The following is a 23,748-nucleotide window of genomic DNA, read 5'->3' as shown; positions in this document are numbered from 1 at the left end:
CTCCCTCGTTTAGTGTGGACTAGACTTAATAACTTGCTTCTAATGACTAGAATGTAGCATGAATAACAGAGTATGATTTCTGCAGTAGGCCATAAGAGACATTGCATCTTTAGTCTTGTTCTCTCTTAATCACTATTGGCTCTGGGGATGCATCCCCTCTTGTGAAGAGGTCCACACAGCAAAGAACTGAATCCTGACAACAGCTTTATTGAGTGAACCTTCTTGGAAGTAGATCCTTCAGCCCTAGTTAGGTCTTCAGATGACTGTAGCCTCAGCAGCATCCAGTCTAAACCTCATGAGGAACTCTGAGGAAGAACCACCCAGCAAAGCTGGGTCCCAAATTCCTTGCCCACAGAAACTGAGATAATGTTTTTGTTTAAGCCACTAAATTTTGGCATAATTTGTTATGCAGCAATAGATAACTAATACTCCCAAAATGCCATTATCCAGAGGTAAAATTAACATTTTGTCCTTTTAGATGTTTTTCTACAGAGAAAATGCATATATTTACATATACTTACATAAATATATAAAACATATGCATTTACTCGTTTTAAACAAAAATTGTGATTGTCACCTGCACATCACTATATACAAGGTCTTCCTTTCATGGTAATATCATTTTAATGGTGGCATATACTGCAATAATATATTCTATTATTTACTTATCTGGTCTTTTTTTAATATTTAATTTTTTTATTTCTCACTATTATAAGTGTTACAGAGATGAATAGCCTTGTAGCTACATCTTTATTCTTTTTAATAGCTAAATTTTTGTGCCTCCTTGTATTTTCTTAGGATAATCTAGAACTGGAAATTTGATATACAAAAATTAGCAATTTGTTGATACTTTTGTTATAATTTCCAAAATTTTCAGTCAGAAAAGTTGTATCAATTTCCTTATGCTTTCTGCAACACTGGATATTATTCTTTTTCATCTTTGCTAATGAGCATGGCATTAAAACGGTGTGTTTTATTTTACATTTCTTTGATTATGAATGAACTAAACGTCTTTTTATGTTTATCACCTATTCTTTAGTGAATTCCCTATTCAAGCCTCTTTGTTTATTTTGTTTTTGTTTTTTGTTTTCCTTATCGAGATCTTTACAGTTTTGTAATGGCTTTCCTAAGAACTTATATCATATGTTAAGTATCTTAATTGTTGTATACTGCTACTTTCCCTAGTTTGACATTTTTTAAATCTTTATCTATGATGTATTTTGCCGTTTAATACTTATAAGTTTTTATGTACTCAAATCTGTCTTTTTCTTCATAGTTGCTGCCTTTGATGTTAAAGTTTAAAAAGAACTCTCACAGATCAAGATTATAACAAATGCACTTATATTTCTTACTCTTGCTTTTACTCTTTATGTTTATTTTTAAAGTTATAGGGGTCGCCAAAACCGGTTTGGCTCAGTGGATAGAGCGTCAGCCTGCGGACTGGGGGGTCCCGGGTTCGATTCCGGTCAAGGGCATGTGGCTTGGTTGCGGGCACATCCCCAGTGGGAGGTGTGCAAGAGGCAGCTGATCGATGTTTCTCTCTCATCGATGTTTCTGACTATCTATCACTCTTCCTTCCTCTCTGTAAAAAATCAATAAAATATATTTAAAAAAAAATAAATAAATAAAGTTATAGGGGTCTAGGGAGTGCCCTTCTGCTTGCTACATGGGATGCTGCCTGATTCACGATTGCTAATAAAGCCAATTAGATCTTCAAAAAACAAAACCAAAAATTATAGGAATCTAATTTTCTCCAAATAGAATTTACTTGTCCCAGTAGTATCCTTGTTTAGTTTATGCCTAAGTTGGTTATACATTTTGTTGTTATTGTAACTGGGATCTGTTTTCCCATCATCTTTTTTAACCCGTTTATTGCTTTTTTATTTATTATTTTAATTAATTAAATTTATTGGGGTTACATTGGTTAATAAGATCATACAGGTTTCAAGTGTACATTTCTGTGATACATGATCTATACATTGCATTGTGTGCCCACCACCCAAAGTAAGATAATCTTCATCACCATATATTTGGCTCCCTTTACACTACTTCTGCACCCCCTCTTCCCTCTGGTAACCACCATACTGTTGTCTGTGTCTATGAGTTTTATATTCCACATATGAGTAAACTCATATGCCTCTTAGCTTTTTCGGACTGACATTTCACTTAGCATAATATTCTCAAGGTCCATCCATGTTTTCGCAAATGGCAGTATTTCATCTTATGGCTGAGTAGTATTCCATTGTATACATGCACCATATCTTCTTTATCCAATCATCTATTGAAGGACACTCTGTTGTTTCCATGTCTTGGCTACCATGAATAATGCTGCAATGAGGTGCATATATCTTTGCAAATAAATGTTTTGAAATAGTTTGATATAGTCCCATTCATTTATTTTTGCCTTTACTTCCCTTGCATTTGGGGTCAAATTCAAAAAATCTCCTCTAAGATCAAGGTCCATAAGTTTAGTGCCTATGTTTTCTTCTATATAATTTATTGTTTCAGATCTTATATTTAGGTCTTTTATGAATTTTGAATTAATTTTTGTACATGGGGACAAACTGTAGTCTATATTCATTCTTTTGCTTGTGGCTTTCTCATTTTTCCAGTACCATTTATTAATGAGGCTTTCTTTCCTCCTTTATAACAATTTGTACCATAAGCTAAACATCTTTTTATGTTTATTGGCCATTTATTACTATTCTCTAGGAATTCCCTATCCCAACCTCCTGGGGTTTTTTTCTTTATCAAGATCTTTACATTTTTGTAATGGCTTCTTTGTCAAAAATTATTTGCCCATATATATGTGGTTTTATTTCTGCTGCATTCCTATATACTAACAATGAAATTTCAGAAAAGAAATGAAAACAACAATTCCTTTTGCAATTGCAACAAAAAGAATAAAATGCCCAGGAATAAAATTAACAAAAAATGTGAAGGACCTATAGTATATTGAAAACTACTAAGCAATATTAAAAGAGATCGAAAAAGACACAATGAAATAGAAAGATATTCCATGTTCATGGATTAGAAGAATCAACATACTGGTAACCACCATACTATTGTATTGAGATTTTCAAATTTAATACAGTAAAATTAGTACATGTATTCTTTTGTACTTTAAACTCTTCTGTATCTAAAATTACTTTTGTCTAATGTTGCGTATTTGAATATTTTTCAGAGGGATAGATTTGATAGATTGTTGTCTATTTGCCTTGTTTTATAAAGACCTAATTAATGGGTTTTGCCCTGGCTGGTTTGGCTCAGTGGATAGAACGTCGGCCTGCGGACTGAAGGATCCCGGGTTCGATTCTGGTCAAGGGCATGTGCCTTGGTTTCGGGCGTGCCCCCCGTGGGGGGTGTGCAGGAGGCAGCTGATCAATGTTTCTCTCTCATCGAAGTTTCTAACTCTCTGTCCCTCTCCCTTCCTCTCTGTAAAAAATCCATAAAATATATATATTTTTAAAAAGACCTAATTAATGGGTTTTATTTTTTAATTCTATGGGGGCTTGTAGTATTGTTTTTGCCTTTAAATTTATTTGTTTCTTTCTCAATTTCCTGTATTTTTAAAGTTCTTTGGTTTGAATGATTAGTTTGTGTACTTTTCCTTTTTTCTGCTTTAATAATAAAAGCAGTTGCAACTGGAAATATTTTCATCGGATAAATTTTGGCCCTGTCTTCTAGATTTTGACATACATGATTTTAACTGAAATTTCTAGAGTTTAAATTGTAGTTTTGACTTATTTTTTGTCCAAGAATTATTTTTAAAATATCTTACATTTTCTGAGTAGATTTTGTGTGAGCATTCTTTTGCTATTCTAATTTTGTTATGGTTAGAAAATGTGGCTTATATAGTTTCTAATTGAGAGAACTTACTGAGATTTTCTTTATGGTTTATGTATGATCAGTTTTTATGTATGAGCAATTTTGGTAAATGTGCCATGAACTTGTATGGAGTTTGATGTGACATATTTTGTAAATTCTAAGATGTCATTGATCTTAAGACACAATGAATTTAATATAACCCTTCTATGGAATACTTAAAATATCTATTAAGTTTAATTTAGTGAACATTGTAAGATTCATTCCAGTTTCAGATATGTGAAAAAAATGATTTCGAGTTTTATTCTCCACGTTCTTGTTTTTGGGATCTACTTTTTATATTCTGAGAGAAGTATGTTATTTAAAGCTTTGTGCTTTTATTGTGTTTTGTCCATTTCTCATATTATTAATTGTCTTTGTTCTATATTTATACTGTATATTTGAATGCTTTATCATTCCATATAAAAAGATTCATGACTTCTTTGTGGAGTCTTTACTGGTTTATTAGTATTAAAAACTTCTAGCATTTAATGCTTTTTTTCTGTTTTAAATGTTTTTGTTGATTTCCAAGAGAGAAAGGGAGGGAGAGAGAGAGAGAGAGACAGAGAAACATCAAATGATGAGAAAGAATTACCAGCTCTCCCCTGCACACCCCCTACTGGGGATCGAGCCCACAATTTGGGCATGTGGGAATTGAACCGTAACCGCCTGGTTCATGGATTGACACTTAACCAATGTGCCACACCAGCCGGGCTAATGCTTTTTTCTTAGTGCAATTTTGCCACATCTTTCTTTTTATTTGCAACTACTTGGTGGATTTTTCTGCCCATTTGTCTTTAAACAATTTGTCATCTTAATTTAGGTTTTTCTTGTTTTAGGTGTTTCTTTTATGAACAGGATTTTTAGTTTTTATCCAGTCTCAGAGTTTGCCTTTCCTGGGAAATTTTCTCTTTTATTATGATTATGTCTTATTTCTGCCACCTTATGTTGTGCTTTCACTTCCCTTTTTTTTTTTTTTTTTTTTTTTTTTGCTATAGTGGAAGTTTTCTTTCATTTTCCTCCCCTTCACTTATATGACAAATTTACTGCTTTTATTCTTCCATAAAATTTAAATTTATACATGTTTAAACCTACCTATCAATGGTAATGGAGTCTCTGTGAAAGAAAAAAAACCTAAACGTCTACTACTTAAAAAAAAATTTTTTTTATTGATTTAAGAGAGGGGGAGAGAGATAGAAACATCAATAATGAGAGGTAACCATCGATCGGCTGCTTCCTGCATGTCCCCTACTAGGGATTGAGCCCCCAACCTGGGCATGTGCCCTGATGAGCAATCAGACCTTAACCTCCTGGTTCATAGGCCAGTGCTCAACCATTGAGCCACCTAGTAGACGCCTAGGCTCTACTACCTTTTTATTACTGTTTTCTCCGTGCTCTATCCACCAGGTATATGAAATCAGCTGAAATTTTAGAGCTCCAGAATGTTTTTACATTGTAAAAGTTCTCTTTTAACAGTAGAAATTGGCATTAAACTTCACAACCACATGAAAAATAGTTACTTTATACTTAACTCTGCTCTAGCAGTTGATCATTGACTGCTGTTTTCTCATTATCACACCCTCCCATTTATTAAATCTTTATTTTGATTAATGTTTTAATTGGTTGAAGTATATTTCAGAGAAAGTTTTGTTTTGTTTTTTAAGAAAAGATACATGGGTGGAATAATTTCTGAGTGATTGTCTAAAAATGTCTTTCTTTTGTTTAGGTTTTTTTGTTTGTTTTTATCAATTGTTGACATTTTTCCAGGATAGGTCCAGGTGTATGTGTGTGTGTGTGTGTTGGTGTGTATGCAAGCTGTATATCTATATATATAAAAGCCTAAGCGACCATTCAATCAGTAGCTATGATGTGCACTGACCACCAGGGGACAGATGCTCAACACACAGGCGTGGAAACATGGAACAGACTGATGAATCTCAGAGGAAAGGCGGGAGGGGAGAGGGCGGGAAGAGATTAACCAAAGATCTATGCATACTAGAGGCCCAGTGCACGGATTCGTGCACCAGTGGGGTCCCTTGGCCTGGCCTGTGGAGATCGGGCCGAATCCATGCACCAGGCCTCCGACATCCCCCAAGTGTATTTATAAGGTGTCCCAAAAGAATGTGTGCACACTTAACAGCTGATAGCTCAATTGATGTTTCTCTCTTTTCAGATTTAACCCATTGGAATTAATTATTCAAAGTGTATATACAATTTTTTTTGGACACCCCATATATATAAAATGTTTTCTGGTACTTAGTAAATTTCTCTGGTGGAACATCTGTGTCTCAGAAAATTTCTTTAGTTTTTTAAAGAAAATTTTTAGGGTAACTGATCAGGTTTTTTCATCTGATCAGTTACTTCTGACTATAACTCTGAGTTATACCATGATTTTAAACTTTATTTCTGTTCTTACAGACCTAGAGACACAAAGGGTTTCTATTGGTCAGTGATTCTCAGTGATGGTGAAATTTGATTTGCAGGAGACACACACCTCATGAGGAATGGTCTTCTCTGTAGGTGACTCTGTTGTTGTTGTTGAGGGTTGCATTTCATCTCTCTGTATTGGGCTCTTGTCATATGAGAAGAAAAATTGTTTCCTTGCTTGGGTAGCCTTGTCTGATCTGTAGGTACTGTAGAGTTGCAGATCATTTTAGCCCCTGTTTGAAAAGTTGTATGATTCCCAATTTAATTAATTGCTTGAGATGAAGCACAGGTGGCATTACATGTTGATGCTTCTTTTCAGAGTAAAGAAAGAACAAGAAAAACCATCCCTACCATGATATTGCAATATACACTAGATGTCCTTCTTCTGACCTTCATGCATGCCTTTTCATGTTTCATAATTTTCTGCCCACCCCCCCTTATTTTAGAGAGAATTTCTTGAGCTGATACTCTGTATGACATTCAGTCATCAGGTTTACTGTAGTCTTCATTGGGTGTTTTGTTTTGGAAATTGTATTTTTCTCCTCTAAGTCTAAGAATGTTCTTTTCACATTGCTCCCTTTTCTTTTTTTTATGACAGCCTGTTTTTGTCAATGTGGCCATCTCTTGAATCTCAATGAGATTCTTCTGTTTTTTTCCTGTTCTTGGCAACAGCTGTCTCCTAAGAGGCTGCTTGTCTTGAGCACACAGATTGATCCTCTCCTTTTAAATTGCTGAATATTTTTATATCCAATGATTATTCCTATTTGTTTATATGTTAGAAATGAAGTTTGCATTTGTTCTGTAGCTGAAATGTTTCTTTTGGAAATTATATAGGCCTCTGTGCAGTTTTTTGTTCTGGAATAGTCTCCCTTTGGTGGCCCAAAGCCCAGTCAACCTAATACATCTGTCAGCAGAGCACCCCACTCATTCAGTGGGCTTCCATGCCGGCTCAGCTCTGTGCCACACCACAGGCTAGTGACATCAGAGGCTCCAGTTGATTCGGATTTGTTCCCCTGCTTCTACCTCCAGCTCTTAGCCAGGGACCGCTTGTCAGGCTGGTGTGTGTTGTGGTTTGGGGGACAGGAGATCATTTTGTGATTCACTCTGCTCTACATGTATTGCTCCTGCTGAAGCCTTCTGAAGGGCTGGGACCCTTTTTGGAATGTAGGGATGATAATAAGCCAAACGAGACCACTTGTGGTTATCTAACCTTTTCCCCCTCTTGTATCGTTATCTCTACCTGAAATGCTTTCTTCTTAATCCCCATTTCCATCTATGAAAATTCACATATCATTCCACATAGCTTAATGCCACTTTTTCCCCCAGAAACTTCCTCAGATTCCTTCCACCATAAGTGAGCAGCCCTTCATCACATATTCTGCCTTATATTCTAGCAATTTATGTCCTTGTCACCCTCTTTCCTTTTGCAAGGTGAGCTCCTTGAGCTTGGGAACCATGTCTTGCTTGCTCCTATATGGAGAAATATTAGAATGAAGAAGTTAGAGGAAGCCAGGTTTGACACCTCATTCAGTACTTACTCACCATGAGACCTTGGACAAGTGGATTTTCTCCTCAGGAAAATGGACATAATAGTATACCTACCTCATGAAGCTGTTCTGAAGATTAAATGAGATAACATAGCATAGTGAAATGGAAATAAATCTTAGTTATGTTTTCTATATTCCTTGTAGTACCTAGCTCATGTAATGCCTCATTCACATAGGCCTTCAGTTAATGGTGACTGAGTGAATTCGGATCCAGAATGCTTTGTGAAAAACTCACTTTTGCCCTGAGTCATGCCAGAACTCAGGAAAGAATCCAGGGCTCCTGAGTGTCCACACATGCCAATGGAGAGAGAGTGGGGGGCGGGGGAAGGAGAATTCTGTTTGGTGGTATTTTCAAGTCAAGTCATCATTTGCTTGCTTCTCTGGGTTGAAGTTTTATAAAGAAATAGTCACCAAGGGAGGCAACAAAGTGTTACAATAGAAAACATTGTTTCCAAGTTGAGATTTAGATGGTTGTTGTCTATTAACTCCCCCTCAGACAGACTCCACAAATCCATCAATCAGTAAGTACTGCTCTAATTCTATGTGTGGTCCTTCCTCTGCTCTTCTCTGGTATGTTGAACAGGACTAGTCATCTCCCTCCTTCAGATTCTTGTCTAATAAAGTAGGAAAATCTCTTCTTTAATTATGTAGCATTGACTAAAGGAAATCTTTGTAATTGCTTCTCGCATTGATTATTAAACCTGTTGGGGGGTGGGGAGAAGGTAAAAAACATTCCTTCTAGGAAATTCTCTCTCTCTTTTTTTTTGTAATTTCTCTCCAGGCCTTCAGTACTCCAAATCCCGGAAACTTGCTGGATTTGATGTACCGGGAGCCAGCAAGATGGTCCTATACATTCCAGACATTTTCTTTTATGAGCCGCCTAAAAATACAGCTGGAGCCCTTCCCCGAGAAAGTCTTACGGGCCAAGAAAGGGGTACAGATCTTTGAGAGGTCTGTGTACAGTGACAGGTAAGACCTGAAACTGCCCCAGTCAGGAGCCCCACGCTCAGTGCTACATGTTTTCTCTTCTTGCTCAGACTCTGCACCACTCTGGTCATTGAACATTGAACTTCAGAAAATCATTGTCTTTTTAAAGACAACACTTTATAGGTTTGTTCAGACTTACAGTTCCACAGGGCTATCATATATATCAAGAGAGGAAATTACATTTTTCATAAACTACATGCACTAAATTTCCCACATTGCCACTGATTATTTTTCCTATTCTTTTTTGGCACAGAGGCCAGCTGGTAGATAGCTAATAAAAACATTACATGTTAAAAGGCACAGAACAGACAATTAAGAAGCAGTGTGGGAAACAAAAAAAGGAAGCAGTGTGTGTTCTAGGAAACCAAGTGAATCAGTGGTTGGTCATTACTTTGAAGAAGAAAGCAAGTGAAATTAAAAATGTGTGTTTCTAAAATGATGGGAGAGAGATATGCATCCTTTTTTTATTCTTCAAGGAAGGATTTCTAAAAAGAAATAGCACAACTGTGAAATTGACGTCTGTTTTGGATTTATCCTTCTTTGACCCCTTGTTACGTGACAGGGCTTATAGTGCTGGCCCAAGTCTATAATGGACATATACTGCCTATGTCAGGTCACGGGAAGGGCATTGCCCTGACCACCTGAGGGAGTGAGGTGTGGAGTCACTTTTAATGAAGGCCAGCAGCTAACTTGGGAACTCAGCTCCTCTGTTCCAGAGGAGGCAGTCCATCCAGGCTCCAGAATTCCTGCCTGTGCCATGAGACCAGGCTGCGACTTAAGCCATTTGGAGACAAGCGAGGGTGCCTTGATCTAGATACTGTTGTTTTACTTTGTTTTGTTTTGACCTGAGGCTCTGAATGACCTGTGTGGGTGTGCAATGGTGGTTTAAACTTTAAAGCATCATGGTCTATCTTAAGCCCCTTTGAGTTATCAAAATGGAAAATGCTGCAGTGTCATTGTCCAGTCATTTCTGAAGACACTGTTGGTTACCCTTTAATTCCAAGTTAGACAAACTAGTTCTACTTTTCAGAGCTCCATAAAGCCTCCTGGAGGGAAAAATAAGGGCATGTTTGTTAATATGATTTGTTTTAATGTTACTAAAATCACACAAGATACGTAAAACAAATCCTGTGGGCTACTCATTCCCTCTCTGTGTACTGCGAGGGAGAGCCTACTCTTTATAAAAGCTAAATTTGTGAATTACAAATGGTTGGGCCCTAGATTTTGTGTTTTTTTTTTCACCTGTTGGGTATACTGCTTTCTATTTTCCTCTCCCCTCTCTCAAGACCTGCCTCCTGGACTAGGAAGATGAGTTGCATAGAACCACCAAGGTTACTTGGAAATGTACTCACCATCATTTCTAGCCCTTTAGTGAGGTAGGCATATGAGAGACCCCTCAGAAATAGAATACTCTGTTTAAAATAGATCCAGAAACATAGAAGCATGGAACAGACTGTGGAATCTCAGGGGGAAGTCAGGAGTGGGTGGGTGGGTAGGAAGAGATGAACCAAAAAACTTGTATGCACATATGCATAACCCATGGCCATAGACAATAGAGTGGTGGAGGCCTGGGGTGGGGGGTGGGGACGGGCAATAAGTGGTCGATGGGGGGAAAAGAAGGACATGTGTAATACTTTCAACAATAAAGATTTTTTAAAAAATAAACATTCTAAAAAAGAGAAAGAAATATTTTGTTTAGAAGCTACAAGATCTTACCGTTTACTTGGAAGAGATGAGAATTGATTGCACTATAGGCAGCTACCACATCCTAGATGTTCTCTTCAGAAGGAACATTTTTGAGACAGAAAGGATAACTAATTACACATTCTAGTCCTGATGGTAATTTAGAGCCTTTTCACTCTTAAACGTTCATTCAAGTGTGCATTCAATCAGCACAGATACATCGAGTGTCGCCTGGGGGCTGCAACAGGAAGCAAAACACAACCCCTCCCTGCCTTCACAGCGACCTTAGTCTAACGGGGAGCTCTGAGACTGCACATGTGATGGCATGTTATGTGTGTTTCAAAGGAGGAACACGGGTTGTTGGGAGAGTGGATGACGGGGAGGAAGAAATGAAATCTTTTCTGTTCGAGTTATGAGAAACAATAGCATGTGGTTTTAGAGCAGGTTCTTAAGTTGATTCTTGGCAGCCCCTACATTGAGACTGCAATAGTTCTTTCCCCTTAGCATTCAGCACTGTGCCCTTCTACTCACTCCCCCATCACCACTGGCTTTGGAAAAATAAAGAAGTGCTCATCCTCAGGAATGGGGAGGGCCCTTTTATAGGGCTTATTAACCGAAAATCAGTTTCTCTCTATAGATCTTAATTTCCATGTTACCTGTGAAGAAGCTGAAAAGATTTTTCGAAATTGAGTTACAGAAGTCACCTCTTTTTACCTTTACCTCGACTCTATCTAAAATTCCAGCTTGGAAGAGTTGATCTCTGGAGCTCTCCAATTGGTTTCTTCATAGACTAGCAAAGAAGTAGTTACAATGATAGTTAAGATGCCTTGAATACTAGGTGCCATTCACTCCTCTAAGTACTTGTGAGTTATGTACAATCCTCACAACTCTGTGAGTTAGGTTCTACTGTTCTCTCTTTTTTAAAATATGATTTTAGAAATATTTGGTTTCAGAGAGGAAGAGAGAGGGAGCGAGGGATAAAAACATCAGTGATGAGAGAGAATCATTCATCAGTTGTCCCCTGCACACCTCCTACTGGGGATCAAGCCCACAACCTGGTCATGTACCCTGACCAGGAATCAAACCGTGACTTCCTGGTTCATGGGTCGACCCTCAACCACTGAGCCACACCGGCCAGGCCTCCACAGTTCTCTCTTTAAACAAAGGAAGAAACGGGCTGAGAGAGTTGAATGATGTGCCCACAGTGACACAGCTAGTGAATTTCTGGAGCTAGGATCAGACTCAGGAATGAGATTCTGCAGCCCATTCTCTTAACCACAACACACAACCATGCAGTGTATGCTTCCCTGAGCCTTTCATACACAAGAATTCTTGAATTTCATTTTCTCAGAAGTGGCCAGTTGCTGAGCGTTGCCTTAGAAACTGCAATTCATTGTTAGGGATGTAAATTGTGTTTTGTATCAAGATGCCTGAGATTTGAAAGCAGAATTGACCCTTCTGAAGCCATGGTTTCTGGTTAGCTCTGATTTCCTATTTATCAGATGCTCCTTTAGTAAGTAAGCAAGGGCACAGCTAGTTGATTTTTAGCTTTAGCTTTCTTTTTTTTTTTAATTTTATTTTTTATTTTTTTAAATACATTTTTATTGATTTCAGAGAAGAAGGGAGAGGGATAAAGAGATAGAAACATCAATGATGAGAGAGAATCATTGATCGGCTGCCTCCTGCACGCCCCCACTGGAGATTGAGCCTGCAACCCAGGCATGTGCCCTTGGCCGGAATCGAACCTGGGACCCCTCAGTCCGCAGGCCGACACTCTATCCACTGAGCCAAACCGGCTAGGGCAGCTTTAGCTTTCTTATATCTAAGAGGCTCAGCAGCAGATAAAGCAAGGAAAGAGCTCGTGTACTTTGGAGGAAAGTCTGCTTCCTTGGTAGTCCCGCAGTTAGTAGGAAATGCATCTCCTGCTTCATAGGTGATGCCACCTGTGGAGATCCAGCCCTTTCTCCACTTCTCAGCTAACAGCAGGCTGGCTCAGCAGCCTGGAGACGCAGAAGCCCTCAGTCTCTAAGTGACTTGTGGTGGGTGCTTTATGCTAGGTTGGCTTTTGTTTGGGGGCTGCCACAGTAATAATAAGGAAACCTCAAACGTCTGAGTATACGTGCACCATTTGCTGTATGTTCTGACTGGTTTCCGACAGGAAAAGTGTTTAGCGACCAATGATAAATACACTCTTCCAGGGCCCCCTTCCGTGGATTCGTCTGGAGAGCTGTGATTTGGGCCTCTAAAGTCTAAATGCTATTTTCCATCTTAGTGTTGAGCAGGAGGGGGATATATGTTAAAAATTCAGATTTCTTCAAAATTGAAAAGGGTTAAGTGGTTTGAACAGACGTGGAACAAGTTGGTTATTGATTTTTCTGCTTCTTTCTCTCTCTTGCCCATTCCATTTCCCATTCCTCTCCCCTCCCGCCACCCCACTTACATTTCCAACCAGGTATATCTTTGCAAAGAATCTGTTTGAAAATGGCTCCCTCAGTGATATGGAGTGGCATATCTACCAGGACTGGCATTCTTTTCTCCTGCAGGAGTTTGCCAGCCGGCTCCAATTACACGGCTTCATCTACCTTCAGGCTACTCCCCAGGTAATGCAGAACCCAAAGCCTTTGTGACTTAAAGGCCATATGAAACTTAAGAGGAGATGTCTCCTAAGCCCCTGACTTATTTCCCGGTTGGAGAAATTAGACTGTGGGTATTAACCTGGAGCATAGAGAGCAGTAGGTAAACCCCCTCCCATTCTAACATCCAGTGCCCCATTTCCCGCAGGCTTTCTGCAGCAGAGGGCTGAAGCAATTGACTGCATAGAAAGGGTCTCTCTTGATGTAGCAACAACGTAGAGCAAGAGGGGCGTTATCTTTATCACCCAGGGTTTATAGGTTGGACCCTCCGACCAGGTAACCTGTAGCCAATTGCCTCCACTTTTCCCTCCCTCTGTGTTGGTCTTGGTGGTTTTCTGAATGGGATGTGGGGAGGAAGAGGACGGTTTCCTCACCTCATCCTGGTACTGCCCTGATCTATAGCCCCGTCTTGAGCCTTGAGGATACTGCCGGTAAGGCAGGATGGACTACAGCTGCTTCCCATGATTCTCTGACTTGGACCATGGAGCCGGCCTAGCACAGAACAGGGTAACGTCAGAGAGGGAGCACCAAGTGATCCTTGGCCTCTGCTGACTGGCAGTGACCTTGGGCAGCCCCTGGAAACCTTTCCCTGCAGGTTCTTGTCTCTTAAATCCAGTGGCTTAGACCAGCAATCCTTAAGGGCTTTTCTGGAGTGGGATTCTGAATCAGACAGGAGGTTTACTTTTTTTTTTTTTTTTTTTAAATATATTTTATTGATATTTCACAGAGAGGAAGGGAGAGGGATAGAGAGCTAGAAACATCGATGAGAGAGAAACATCGATCAGCTGCCTCCTGCACACCTCCCACTGAGGATGTGCCCGCAACCAAGGTACATGCCCTTGACCGGAATCGAACCCGGGACCTTTCAGTCCGCAGGCCGACGCTCTATCCACTGAGCCAAACCGGTTTCGGCAAAGGAGGTTTACTTTTTAAAAATATATTTGTATTGATTTCAGAGAGGCAGGGAGAGAAAGAGCGAAAGAAACACCTATGATGAGAGAGTTATCGAGGCAGGAGGTATTTTTGAGATGTGTTGCTCTCAGCCTTGAGACATTTTTGTAATGTATAGTCAAGTTCCAGATAGCCCACATAGTCTTAGGAGGGAAAGCTCTCTTCAGTCTTGAGGCCTTTCTTCTTAGAGACAGGACTGAGCCGTGTGGACAGGAGGAAGCCTGAGAGCAGACTGAGTAGGGTCCGAAAACAGGTGGGAGAGCCCCATCGCACAGGCTCTCCAGAGCCAGAGAGGAGAGGACCGGAAAGAAGGAAAGGACTCACCTTTCGAAATGGCAGCCAGGAAAGAGGCAAGGAGTGTGATGGGACCAGATACTGGGGCCATTGTGTCAGAGGAGTTTCTGGAGATTGTGAGGCAGAAACTAGATCATAGAAGGAAATAAAGAGATTCCACAGAAATAATAGGGCCTACGGTTTAAAGTGAAACTGCACTAAAGATTCAGTGAGGCCACAGGGCTAGAACCTTCAGTGATAAGCAAGCTGAAATTGCACTCATTGCTTGTTGACTGGCTGGGTCCCATTTATATGACTTCTCTCAGTCCTTATTGCCTGTGAGTATTAATAGAAGAGGTGTGTTATGGAAGTGATTATGCTTGGGTGGTGGGCTGGGGGATTGGTGTCAGTGATTAGGGGAAAAGAAGACCCCTGCCAAAGAGGATGGCTTCAAGTAGCCGAGAATGGGTTCTCGGTGGGAGGAAAGTCCTGGTCCCACTTGGGACTGAGTGAGAATTGTGGTTGGAGTTTGAAGGGGTGACGGGTTTCTAGTAGGAGTCATGAGATGGCTGGCTGCAAGAAGCAGTGGGCTGTGGGGCTGAGAATGAGCGGGATTGAGTGCTGACCTAACCTTTTCCAAGAGAAACAGCTTCCACATAATCAGCTCAGTGCCATGAAGACAGTATTGGTAACAAGGAAGCGGGTGGACTCACGCCCAAGAGTGGACCAGGGCGCTTGGCTAGCTGCAGAGGCTTTGTTTCTGGGGAGGTGAGGTTGGACTGGGACCCACAGGGAAAGCAAGAAAGGCTTGCTCCCTTCTTGTGCATCCAGATGACTTTGTGGGAAGGGGCAGTGATGTGGACCATGGTGATGACCACTGTTACGGTGGTGGCGTGGCTGATACACCTTTTTGGAGAGGCTAATGGAGATATTTCAGCTGGGGAAGAATGAGGGGAATTGAAAGATTATTGCAAACTAGTGGTAGGAAAAGAAAAATAGTTCAGTTTGTTTAGAGACTGGCTGGGGATTTTGGTGCTGATTTGATGGCATTGGAGTCAGGGACCCAGGAATTCTGATAGCCTTTCCCTGAAGTCACCCTGACCTCTCCTATGAGATTAAGAAGTAACTATATCCAAGAGAAGAGCGGAACAGAGGTTAAAACATCCATGTAAAGAGCTGCACAGTGATCAGTGTTCCAGTGCCGAGCCCTGTAAATATGAGCTCAGAGCACGGGAGATGGATCTAAGTAGGGCCTTTTGCTCCTTTCCACCTTCTCTCCTAAATGCCAAAAAGCAAGCAAGCCAACAATAAAATAAAATTAAAAACAACAACCCACACATTAGAAGAGAAATGGCTGGGCCTCAGTGTCCCCACCCAACCCCATGGACTCAGGAAGAGAGAGTGCAGCCGGCCAGTCTGCCTCAAAGAGCTGGGCCCTGCCTGGCACTGTTCACATGGAGACCGCGTGGAAAGGCTGGGAACCTGCGTTTGGGAAGCACAGTGGGCTGGCCCACTAGCAGTCACCATCAGTGTCTGCCTCTGCCTCCAAGCAGTGTAAGCAGCAGCTTTTCCTGAGCGGGGGAGGGTAAGGGGATGTGGGGCAGATGGGCAGAAGGGTCCCCCCCAAGCTCATTTGAATACATACTATCTTTCCCATTTACATTCAGGTGTGTCCTCCCCATGGGACTGAGGTGAAGAGGGACCAGACCGAAGCACTGTTTGTGCAGGATTTTTTAAAAGAATTTTTGTAACTGTGTCAGTAAAGCAAGAATTATGCCAAATGCTCAAAATAGTTTACCTAGACTTCTGCAGGAAAGAGTTTGCTCTGTTAAGCAAATTAATAGTCAAAAGGGAAATGTTAGCCTTTTAATAGGAGAGACCTTAGCATCAGTGTTGGCCTGCCAGCAATGAATGAGTAAATATAGCTTTTATAAAAATTGCTCTGCCCTTGTGTATAATTGAAAACATAAAGTCACATTTTTAAAAATATGCATTTTCATGAATTCTGATAACATTTTTCTCTCAGAGAGCAAACTTAGGGAGCTTTGCTATGTTTAGAAATCCTGAAGCTTACCTTGCTGGCGGGCATTTAAGTGGTTAGCCTCTAAGGAGGCAGTTTGGCAGTGTATACTAGCAAGTACACATGCCTTTTGACCTATTAATTATGCTCCTTCGAACTTACTCCATGAATATACTCCCACATGGGCAAAATGTCTCATATTCAAGGCAGCATTGTTTGTAAAAGCAAGTTAATGGAAACAATCAAAGTGAACAGAATATATAGTAGGACACCTTTTACATATATATTTTTTAAAAAGATATATGTATATATATGTGTATGTATATATGGGGTAAGAATACATATGTGTACAATATTTCTGAAAGTATAAAAAAAGTCAGTAGCATTGGTTGTCAGTGGGGTGGAGAACTGTGTAGCTGGAAGTTGGGTGTAAAGCTGTGTGATTGGGGAGGGCGGAGAATAAGGGGAAATGTCTTGAAGCTGTAGGGTGGGAATGAAAGGGCAGAAAGATAAAAGGGAAAGAGGCAGGTTCAGAGTGAAGGAAAGTAGAAATGAAAAAGATAAAAGTAGGAGAAAAAGGTAAATGGACAGAGGGAGACTACGTCAGATATTAAAACATTAAATGAACACATGCAGCAAATACTTACTGACCTCATACTCTGCCAGGCCCAGGGCTCAGCCCTGAACAGGATGGACTCTGGCCTGCCTCCTGGGTCTCCCCCCGCCCCCACCCTCTCGTCACTGTGCCATTGGAGCACCTTGTGCAGACCTCCCCTGTCACCCGATACAGCCAAAATGCCACTATGTTTGCCCAGGGCCTAGCACAGCAGCCGGCTCTCAGTGGTGCTCAGTGGGCTGGTACCAGAGATAAAGGGGGAGCTCCTGCTCCTTCCAGGAAACACCTGTCGGACTGTTGGAGCCCAACTGCCCTCTCCCTTATCTGACTGCTGCACCTCAATCCTAACCTCACAGTCTGGCACTTGAGTCCCTATTTTGCATATTGTTTTCCTTATTATATAACTACATTATAGAATTCCTGGTACAAGGACTTCATCTGAGTTTGGGACAATTATTGATTCAGGGAAGAGGGAGAGACCAGAAGGCCTAAGTTCTAAAAGTATTAACATGTTAGATCTGTCTCTGTTAATCCATTTGAAAAGTTGGACATAAGATTGTGAATGAGATCTGTGTATGTGACTTTGTCTCCTTAGAGCAAGCATGTCAAACTCAAAGGCTCACACGGGCCAAATAAACAAGGTTTAAGTTTATGTGGGCTGCAAAAAAACAAAAGCTTCAATTTTCATAGAAACGTAGGTTTATTTTGATAGAGGCATGCTGAATACAAAGGGCTGAAATAAATGAGTAATCGCTAACATAAAATAATAGAACATTTTAATAAAAATTAATATTTTTTCTTGAACATTAACTTACCAGACACTGAATAACTGCACAAATTAATAATTGTAACGCAAATAAACCTATTTTTCTGGTTCTCCGAAAGCGAAATATTTCCTCTTGCACACACCAAACAAGTCAGTCCAAGACTAATGATGTGGCAATTGGCTGCTAAAATATTCGCTGCTGGTAATAGTGGAGAGAAATGGTGCGCCTGCGCATAAGGCGCTTAAGGGAAATGAATGCAACATAATTATAGTAGTCATTTGCGAACGTTGTAGTTCGTTATTAATAATCATGTGTAACAGGATATTGTAAAAATTAAGTTACAAAATTTTTTTTTAAATATATTTTATTGATTTTTTACAGAGAGGAAAGGAGAAGTATAGAGAGTTAGAAACATCGATGAGAGAGAAACATCAATTCAGCTGCCTCTTGCACACTCCCTACTGGGGGTGTGCCCGCAACCAAGGTACATGCCCTTGACCGGAATCGAACCTGGGACCCTTCAGTCCGCAGGCCGACGCTCTATCCACTAGCCAAACCGGTTAGGGCACAAAATTTTTATTAAAACGTTTCTTACATACCATTATATTGGCTGGGCCGCAAAAATATTAGTTGTGGGTCACAAGCTTGACATGCTTGCCTTAGAGGGACAATAGGACAAGAGAGAAACAGCAAAGACTACGTCTTTGGGAATATTGTACACTGTATTTGGGGATAAAGTTAACATTTGGGGATAGGTTTTTTTTAAGTGTTTGGAAGAGGGCAGTCCTGAATCAGTGAGTTAATCCACCTGTCCTTCCAGGACAGATGACGCTGAATGATGAAATGTTTGCCAGGCAGAGAGAAAGGAAGGCAGTTTAGGCAAAGCAGACATTTGGAGCAGAAGCGTGGAGGTGTGAAAGAGCGTGGTCTGCCTGCAGGCAGGAGTGCAGCTCTGGCTGAAGCAGTGAGTCCAGGAGAGGAGCTGAGGAAGTTGAGAGTGGAGACATAGGAGAGGTGGCCAGACTCCAGGAATGGCCTTGTGACAGGTAAAGAAGGTGACATTCTCTGAGCCATTGTGCTTCAAACTTTTCTGCCATGTGAGAGCAGAATGGAAATAGCACACTCTGGAAGGAGGGAGGGAAGGAGAGTTAGTCCTAAACGCCCCCCCCCCTTTTTTTTTTGCTTTTTATCTGACCTATGCAGATTTTGCATTCTGCTGCAGTGAGTGTTTGCTATTTGAAAGAGATGTTTCTGATTACTTATTCTTTCGTAAATATGATGCTACTCACACCTACTTGAACCCAGGGTTGGTGGCTGTAGGTAGGCAATGAGGAGCCTGTGAAGTGTTTTAGGCAAGGAGAGGAAGGCCATTATTTTGGAGTCCTATAGAAGAGAGGACTGAGCAACAGACTAGGAGGAAAGAACAGCTTTGACTAGGAATGTGGCATGCTTACCTGGGTGAATCCTCACAGCAACTTGTGGGAGAGTGGAGGTGAGGAAATGGAAGCCCACAAAGATTGCACTGCTAGTGCATGTGGAGACAGGAACTTTATCCTGGACTTCCTGACATTAAGGCCTGGGCCCTTCCCATACACATCACCATCTCTAGGAGGCAGAGAGCCAGAAGGCTCTTGTAGTTCAGGTGAGAGGTGATAAGGACCTGACTGGGGTAGAGGAGAGAGAAGCAAGGAGAGAATGAACTGAAGAGAGATTAAAGAACATGCAGTGACTTCCTGGATGTGGTTGGGAGGAGGAAAAAGAAAGGTGATTCCAGATAGATGAGTGGGTAATGTTTGCCCTTAACCTGTGATTGAATGAGAAAACAAGACCACAGGAGGAAGGTCTTGGCTTATAGTGCCCATGATAGAAAGCTTGAGTGGGTCTGAGAGTCCCCCAACACTGCATTGTAACAGCCAAGAAAACAAATGAGCTCAACGGGGCCCGGGGATTATTATCTTTTAGGTTTGTTTGAAGAGACTACACCGGAGGGGCAGGGAAGAAGAGAGAGGAATTGAGCTGGAATATCTTGAGCAGCTTCATGGTCAACACGAGGCCTGGCTTGTTCACAAGACCACCAAGTAAGTGGAGGAGAGAGCAGCAGACAGAGGCCTGCCTCTCCACAGTCAGCCCTTCAAATACAAGTCCAACATGCAGCCGCATAGGAAGGTTCAGAATGTCCTGGAAGTGGTTGGAAATGTCTAGCATTATCAAACTCAGAAATTTAATATTGGGTGTAATCTGTATATTCCAAGAGACTTTATTAGATCCTATTTCCCCAGCTTTCTATATTTTTAAAGTTCCACTGGGTTGAACATGGTGATTGGTGATGATGATATAGCTGGCTCAGGGTGAAGGGCTAAAAAATTTTAGAGAAATTAAGTTGACATTCCTAGTTTTGGCCTTTCCTCCTTTCAAGTGTGGTATGCTGTCCACTTAAAATGTTTGAGGCTCTCAAGAATAAAGAGAAATTTCAGCCTTTGTCTTTCCAGCTAATTTTATTGAATTTTTTAATGACTAAATGGTATTTCTTTTCTTTTTTATCCTCACCCAATGGTATGTTTATTGATTTTAGAGAGTGAGGAAGGGAGAGAAACATTAATGTGAGAGAGAAACATTGATAGATTGCCTCCCTATACACTCTGACCAGAGATCAAACCCACAACCTAGGTATGTGCCCTGACCAAGAATTGAACCGTCAACCTTTTGGTATACGAGATGATGCTCCAACCAATTGAGCCACCGGGCAAGGGCTAAATTTTATATATATATGTTTTTATCAACTTTTTTAGAGAAAAAGGAAGGGAGACGAAGGGACAGAGGGAGGAGGGGGGAGGGAAGGAAGGAGAGAGAGAGAGAGAGAGGGAGAGAGACATCAATGTCTGAGAGAAACATTAGTCAACTGCTTCCTGTATGTCCCCTACTGGGGCTCAAGCCCACAATTCAGGCATGTGACCTGACTGGGAATCATACCAGAGACCTTTTGGTGTATGGGACAATGCTCAACCAACTGAGCCGCACTGGCCAGGGCTAAATGATGTTTCCTTAGGTGACAGTATTTTTTTGCATCCTGGTAACAATTTAAAACATATTAATTGGTTTATTCATTTATTTATTTATTTTACTTTTTATTGAATTTATTGGGTTGACATTAGTTAGTATATTTATACTAGAGACCCAGTGCATGGGTGGAGTCTGGCTGGCCTGGCCCCAATTGGCGCATCGGGGCCAGGCCTGTCTGGAGGAGGAGATGGCGGCAGGTTGGCCAGCCAGCCTGTCCAGATCAGGCTGATCAGGGCTGGGCTGGCTGGGGGGAGGGGCTGCAGGCGATTAGCTGGTGGGCCCCGCCCCCAATTGGAGTGGGGAGGCCGATTGGGGGCGGGGCTGGCTGTGGGGAGGGGCTGTGGGTGGTGGCCCAGTCAGCCCTGCCCCTGAATGGGGTGGGGGGCTGATAAGGGGCCAGCGGCCTGGGGGAAGAGCCATGGGTGGTTGGCTGGCCGGCCCTGCCACTGATTGGAGTGGGGGGAGTCGATTGGGGGCAGAGCTGGCTGGGGGAAGGGGCCGTGGGCCGATTGGGGTGGTAGGGGCCCATTGGGGGGGGGGCCAACTGGGGGAAGGGGCCGTGGGAGGTTGGCCGGCCTGTCCCCATCCCCCAATTGGACCAGTTCACTGGCTGCAGTGGGCGTTATAGCGACTGGTCATTGCAGTCATTACGGCGTTCTGTTTTTTATATATATAGATAGGTTTCAGGTATACAATTCTACAATATATTATCTGTATATCATATTGTGTGTTCACCACCCCAAGTCAAGTCTCCTTCCATCACCATTTATCCTGCCTATATGTTCTTCTACCTTCCCTAACCCTCCCTCTGGTAATCACCATACTGTTGTCTGTGTCTGAGGTTTTTATTTATTTGTTTGTTTGTTTTGCTTAATCCCTTCACATAATTCACCCAGCCCCATATGAATTTTTTTTTAATATTTTTATTGTTGATAGTATTACAGATATCTCCCATCCCCCCCCTTAACCCCCTCTTTCCAGCCTCTATCCAACCCTCTCCCTCCTCCACCCCAGGCTTCACCACCCTATTGCCTGTGTCCATGGGCTATGCATATCTATATATATAAAAGCCTACGCGACCGTTATGACTGGTCCACTGCTCGACTGGTTGACCAGTCCTTATGATGTGCACAGACCATCAGGGGGCAGACGCTCAACGCAGGAGCTGCCCCCCCTGGTGGTCAGTGTGCTCCCACAGCCAACCTCCTGAGGTTCCTCCCCCGCACCCTTCCCTGGCCGGCTGGCCCCAGTCGCCCTGATCGGGACTGGGAGAGATGGCCCCGATCGCCGGTCAGGCCGAGGGTCCCCACCTGTGCACGAATTCATGCACCGGGCCTCTAGTGAGTATATAAGTTCTTTGGGTTATCTCTTCTTGTCCCCCCAACCCCACATTGAGGTATGTTCCATGCCTCCACGTGAATTGTTTTAAAACTGCTGTTTACATGCCATTTCATTGAGGAGCCATGTGACTTTAGATCTGTTCTCTGAATTATTAAGAGGATATGAAGCTTGGCTCCGCTTCCTTTTTTCTGTTCCCTAAATGCTCATGCTTCGTACAGGCTCCACTTTGAGACTCTGCTGAACATCCCAGTGCTGGTGTTAGATGTCAGTGATGATTTTTGTGAAGATGTAACCAAAGAAGAAGAATTCATGAAAAAGGTGGGGAACTGCTTTCTAATGGTTTTCCTTTTTTTTTTTTAGTATGTTTATTGATTTTTAGAGAGAGGAAGGGAGAGGGATAGAGAGATAGAAACATCAATGAGAGAGAAACATCATCGGTTGACTGCCTCATGCGTGCCCCTACTGGGGATCGAGCCCGCAACCAGGGCATGTGCTCTGACTGGGAATGGAACCAGCGACCTTTGGTGCATGGGTCGACGCTCAACCACTGAGCACACCAGCCGGGTCCCTTTATTGCACTTTTTCTATTTGCTTCAGACCTTAATATAATGGGTCTTGTGCTTTATGCCTCGAATTGCATTGCACATTCCAAAGTCTGTGGAGCCTTGTACAAGTTACAAATATAATCCTGATTTTCTAAAGTATTTTGGGCTAAAAATTGTTAAATAATTGACTTGCAATACATACTTCCCAACTAACTTCCTCCTCTAGGATGTTGTAGAACTAGGGAACTGAGACTTCTCAATTCTGTTCCCGGCTCTGCCACTTGATACCGTGTGGCCTTGGGCAGGTCACATTTCCTCTCCGTGCCTATCTTCCCTTCTTCACAGAAACTCATGGGCTTAGCCACCTCTGCATTGTGGATGGACTATTGTATAATCTGCTGAAAATGTGAAATTGAACTTTGGGTTTCCTCTTTCCCACAGGTAAACACCTTTGTAAATACTTTGTAACCAATACTAGGATGTTGTGGCTGTGATCTGGGCTTCTTGGACTTTCTGAAGCTAGAAAAACACCGAGTCAACCACCTTTCCATCCCCACCCCCATCTCCTTTTGCTCTAGAGTGCTCTGACACTCCACTGTAGTTTCTGTTACCTAAGATTTTTGCCATGGTCTTCTTTCTTTTGTATCTCAAAGTCTTCTAAAATAAAGTTTATTTAAGTTTTGTTTATTTTGCTAATCCCGTTGTTCATTTATTTCAGCATGTATCGATTGGTGCCTGCTCTGAACTCCCCTCCAAACTAGCCATTTCACCTGGGAAAAGTCTTAGCTTCTTTTCTTTAATCCTTTACCAACCAGACATTCCAGGGCAGGAATTGCTCCAGGACCCTAACCAGGCTGTGCCATGGGCATAAAGAAGGGAAGTAAGTGGCTCAGGAGTGGGTGGGTGCTCAGGTGTGAGGCCCCAGAGCCAGGAAGTGGAGCCCGAACTCCAGGAAGCCCCCTTCTCTCTTCCCATTCAGCACTCTTGGTGTGGAGAATGGGGTGGAGATTCAGACCTTTGTCCTGGAGTTGTAG

General features: G+C 41.8%; 1 protein-coding gene across 5 annotated transcripts in view; it reads left to right on the top strand.

The window, feature by feature from the left end:
• DGUOK (deoxyguanosine kinase) overlaps nucleotides 1-23,410 on the top strand; it is a 37,603-nt gene extending 14,193 nt beyond the window's left edge. For all 5 annotated transcript variants that reach the window (XM_080683484.1, XM_080683485.1, XM_080683482.1 and 2 more), the window contains 5 exons: nucleotides 8,620-8,807; nucleotides 12,961-13,108; nucleotides 19,731-19,846; nucleotides 22,388-22,487; nucleotides 23,156-23,410. In XM_080683484.1, coding sequence (XP_080539610.1) covers nucleotides 8,620-8,807; nucleotides 12,961-13,108; nucleotides 19,731-19,846; nucleotides 22,388-22,487; nucleotides 23,156-23,182 — 579 coding nt within the window. In that variant the 3' untranslated portion in view covers nucleotides 23,183-23,410. The remainder of the gene's footprint in view (nucleotides 1-8,619; nucleotides 8,808-12,960; nucleotides 13,109-19,730; nucleotides 19,847-22,387; nucleotides 22,488-23,155) is intronic.
• The last annotated feature ends 338 nt before the right edge of the window (nucleotides 23,411-23,748 follow it).

The sequence above is a fragment of the Plecotus auritus genome (genome assembly GCF_963455305.1).
Source record: "Plecotus auritus genome assembly, chromosome: 8".
NCBI lineage: Eukaryota > Metazoa > Chordata > Mammalia > Chiroptera > Vespertilionidae > Plecotus > Plecotus auritus.
The sequence above is the reverse complement of the archived record's forward strand: the minus strand, read 5'-3'. Positions and strand labels throughout refer to the sequence as shown.